This window comes from Diadema antillarum, unplaced genomic scaffold, assembly GCF_040938485.1.
Source record: "Diadema antillarum isolate AM-2024a unplaced genomic scaffold, OU_Dant_1.0 seq00000423_RagTag, whole genome shotgun sequence".
Lineage (NCBI taxonomy): Eukaryota > Metazoa > Echinodermata > Echinoidea > Diadematoida > Diadematidae > Diadema > Diadema antillarum.
In genome coordinates, this window is record NW_027271406.1 from 1,529,006 (window position 1) to 1,533,722 (window position 4,717).

Genomic DNA, 4,717 nt, shown 5'->3' on the forward strand with positions numbered 1-4,717 from the left:
CGCATGGTCATTCATGACGACATGACCGATTTTGTGACGAAAGAGACCATGCACGTGCACGTGACGCATTTATAATTATTTCACCTGACGGAAAATGATGCCTATGTCTATAATAGCTTCCGCTACGCAGGCTAGACAAAAAAAACAAAACAAAACAAAACAAAACAAACAAACAAAAAACAAAACAATAAGTAAGGGACCTGATACTGTAGTACATGTAGCATGTCTAAAATCACTACTGAGACACAGCAACCAGTAACATTGAAGAAGCATTTCCGTGGGAAGAAAGCCCCAATGCCTCATTCATCCAAGGCTGGTAGCAGTGCCCAGAGGAAAACAGGGCCGGCGAAACCGGGGGCGGGGGCGGGTCGCCCCCCCCCCCCCCCCACTTTTTTGTCTCCGCACATGGGAATGCATAGGGTGTCACCATTTTGGCCCCACTTCTTTTTTTTTTTTTTACCCCGGAAGTGGCACTAGAAACAAAAACAAAAAATAGAATGAAACCTCCGAAGGCGTTTGTCAAGTAAAGGAACCCGGAAGTGGAATGGGAAAGATTTTTTTTTTCACTTGCTAGCTCATGAAATTCGGAAGTGGGTCCCCACTTTTGACAACGACGGCATTATTTGCTGAGCTTAGACCTATAGTTTCAAGAATACAGTAACCGTTTATCATCTAACCTTAGCGTATCTTTAAAGGACAAGTTCACCTTCATAAACATAAGGATTGAGAGAATGCAACAATATTAGTAGAACACATCAGTGAAAGTTTGAGGAAAATTAGACAATCGATGCAAAAGTTATGAATTTTTAAAATTTTTGTGTTGGAACCGCTGGATGAGGAGACTACTACAGCTTGTGAGTCATATGCGTACAACAGTATAAAGAAAATGTAAAGAAAATTCAACATATTTTCACTTTTTTCGCATAATAAAAGAGCACTTGACTTGCCTCTTTCTAAAGGCAGGGGGATTAATATTACCCATAACATTTGTCGATAACAAGTCGGGGGAATGTGTACTTTTTTCAAAAGATGACATTTTGTGAAATTCTCTTTATATTTTCCTTATATTGTTGTACGCATGTGACATCTAAGTTATTCACACACTGCAGTAGTCTTCTCATCCAGCGGTTACTGCACAAAAACTTCAAAAATGCATAACTTTTGAACGGATTGTCCGATTTTCCTCAAACTTTCAATGATGTGTTCTACTAATATTGCTACATTCTCTCAATCCTTATGTTTATGAAGGTGAACTTGTCCTTTAAGAACGCAATTGTTTGACGATTCGAGTCTCCTTGCTTGACAGGAATTAAGCGTATCATTCCCATAAATTTCTTGTCGATTTCAATCGTTAGTCTAGAGGCATGACTTCCTCAGAGGTCAATAAATAATTTCTAAAAAAGTCACAATCTATCAACTTAGCAGATTTGGCAATGCAAGTTGTAAACAAGATCAGTATATACTGCCTACATAGGGTACGAAAGACGGCTCTTGGTCTGTTAAGGACAATCAATGGAGGGCCATATCTCACCCCATAGGGACAGTACCACATACGACACGACTCAATGTAATTCCCCCCCCCCCCCAAAAAAAAAAAAAGTTAATTCCTTTACCGTTCAATGTGATCATTAGTGCCCATTTAATCCACACTAATCGTATGCCAAAATTTGTCTAAATGATGTAGGCCTATATGTATGATCCTCATGCCGTGTAGGCGCTTTGCTTACATCAGGGGGGTGTTTCATCAACGCTTGTCAGCGCCGACAACTGTCGGTCAATTCAGCAAAATCCTTGGCTTTGATTGGCTGAGATGCTCTGGTCACTGACTGTTACTATGGTGATTCAAGATGTCAGCGCCGACAAACGTTGATGAAACACCCCCAGGTGATGTTTGGAACATGATATTGCGTCGAACATTTTTCTGAGGTATATCAACGTCCTTTCATGTAAATTTTGTGAACCTCCTTGCTAAATGATTATGTGCAACCACCAAATACCACTGTTTAGCCGTGCACGCAAGTATCTTAAGAAGTTAGAGGGGCTGGTCGATCCGTCTTACCCGCTATGCTGTACCCCACTTTCCGCTATTCCTAATGCCTCCATGCCTCACACAATTCCTTTAATTATGCGAGGTATGCGAATAAAGCAAAAGTGATTAGGCCTATGGTTGGGCAAACATGAATAAGAAGTAGACACAAGGAAAGGGTTACGCGAGTTTTTATTCGTTTTTTGTATTCAATTCTTGTGAGTGGATCACAATGAATCTGTCATCGAGGACAAGCAGCGAGCACCGAAAGCGAAAGGACTGGCAGACTCGTTTTACTTGTGCTGAATGTGCAGTGATATTTGAGAAACGTTACGTGCTCAACATTGATTATCACCGCAGCTGATTTCAGCGATATTCTTCTAAAAACGATGGCGGGATTTTCCGGGCTAATAGCTAGCCTACTGTTGGTCGTATCACTCGGAGGCTTTGGCAGTGCCGCACGAATATTAATGAACGCCTTTCTTGGAGAAGGCAGTCATTTTGTCTGCGCTGCTGCGATGGCTGAGCGCTTGGTAGAAAAAGGGCATAACATTACCTTCTTCATTAGCAATGCCTACGCACATCGGGCTACTGACGCTAAGTTTGCCAACCTGTTTGATTTCGAGATATTTCATCACTCCATTCCCGTGGAAGAGGTGCACAAGCAACTTAACGCCTACAACGAACGCGCCTTCGAACCAGCATCTGTTCAGATGCTTACTTTTGCCGAGTTGATGCGCGACGCTCGAGCGGCAGACTGTGACGACATTCTCGGTGACAAGGCTTTGATGGACCGACTAGCGATGGCAAACTATAGTTTCGTCGTGTACGACATCACCTGGGTTTGCCCCGTACTGATGGCCAGAAAACTTGGAATACCCTACGCCACCGTGTCTGCCATCGCCACTCCGTGCACAGTCGCAGAAGGTGCCGGCGCGGTGCCATCACCGGCTTTCGTGCCTGGAATGTTCAGTGCTTTGCCAAACACTATGGACTTCATGGATCGCGTAGCAAATACACTCAACTATATTTTCATAAGATTAATTGGGGAGTATTTTCGCCAGCCATACAATAGGTTGAACGAAAAGTACAACATTTCCCCGGGTGAAAGTATAGGGTACCTTGTTGACCAAAGTGATCTCTTCTTAGTTAACTCCGATTTTTCTGTGGAATTCCCTTGTTCATTGCCGCCCAACGTAATTTCCGTTGGCGGGTTGACAACTAAACCAGCAGTTGCACTGTCTGACGAGTTGGAAGACTTTATGCAGAGTTCCGGAGAACATGGAGTCATCGTATGCACCATGGGAACCTACTTCACCTCCATGCCTCTGAATATTGTCAAAGCTTTCATAGATGCGTTCGCGCGTCTTCCTCAAAAAGTCATCTTCCAACTCCGCTCAATTCCATCCGGAATAACTCTTCCGCCGAATGTAATGACTTTGCCATGGTTACCTCAAAACGATCTTTTGGGTCATGAGAAGACACGTGGGTTCTTGTATTCAGGTGGTAACAACGGATTCTACGAGGCTTTGTACCACGCTGTCCCAATTGTCGCCATACCCATCCACGCGGACCAACCTGACGTTGGTGCCAAAGTAGCGAGCCAAGGCATCGGCATCACCATAGACAAGGGATTGTTGAGTGAGACTCGCATCTTCGAAGCCCTGAAGGACGTGACGACGAATTCGACGTACGCGCGCTCGGTAGTGAGACTTTCTGCCATGTATCGAGATCGTCCAATGACCCCTGCCGAGAGGGCGGCGTTCTGGATTGATCACGTGATATCCCATGGAGGCAAGCAATATCAAGTGCCCGTGGTGCACATGGATTTCATCAAGAGCAATCTGATAGATGTATTGTGCTTTCTGGTCGGATGCCTCATGTTGGGTCTTTTCATCACCTTCTTCGCCTTTCGACTTTTCTTCAAGTTGCTGTGTATTGCTTGGCGAGTAATGAACTGCAAAGAAAAACAAGAATGATTTTGCAAACGTATGTTAAAGGGGAAACCAAATCCAAATATAAGTTAGTCTGATAAGAAAGAGTGAATTTTTACGAGTTCAACGGTAAAAGTTTGATCGAAATCGGGTAAAAAATAAGGAAGTGATGACATTTTGAAGATTCACTAATTTTTCAGGAAACAGTTCTTGAACGGTCAATATGAATATGTGCAAATGACAAAGTGAGAATGTCATCCCCTCTCAACTTGCCATATATTTTGTACATAAAGGTTTGAAATTTCCAGTTTTTTATTCAAACGCAATTATGCCTGAGGCTGAAATCCTGATATATCTAATAACTGATCACTATTCTGAAGTTATTCAACTAGGAATAACATCATGTTTCAAACTTCAATGACAGAAACATTGAATTTTCATCATTTTTTGTACACGATCAATGGAAAATTGTGAGGTTATGACATGGTCAGGTCACTCATTTGCGTATTCATATCCATTGTACAAGAACAGTTTTGCAGAAATTAGCAAAACTTCAAAATTTCATTACTTATTTCTTTTTCATCCGATTTCAGTCAAATTTTCACCGTTCAAATTGTAAGATTTTACTCTTTTTCTATCAGACTAACTTATTTTTTGACTGGATTTTCCCCTATAACGTTGTGTAAATGTCTCATGCGTGCGTGAGTGACCAGAAAACCGGTTTACCATAGTAATGAATATTTGCCTAATGATGAAG

General features: G+C 42.3%; 1 protein-coding gene across 1 annotated transcript; it reads left to right on the forward strand.

Moving 5' to 3' along the window:
• Positions 1 to 2,415: 2,415 nt before the first annotated feature.
• On the forward strand, positions 2,416 to 4,005 carry LOC139732470 (UDP-glucuronosyltransferase 2B33-like). The gene has a single exon (XM_071643333.1). It carries the CDS (start codon positions 2,416 to 2,418, stop codon positions 4,003 to 4,005), a length of 1,590 nt encoding a protein of 529 aa, XP_071499434.1.
• Positions 4,006 to 4,717: the final 712 nt, after the last annotated feature.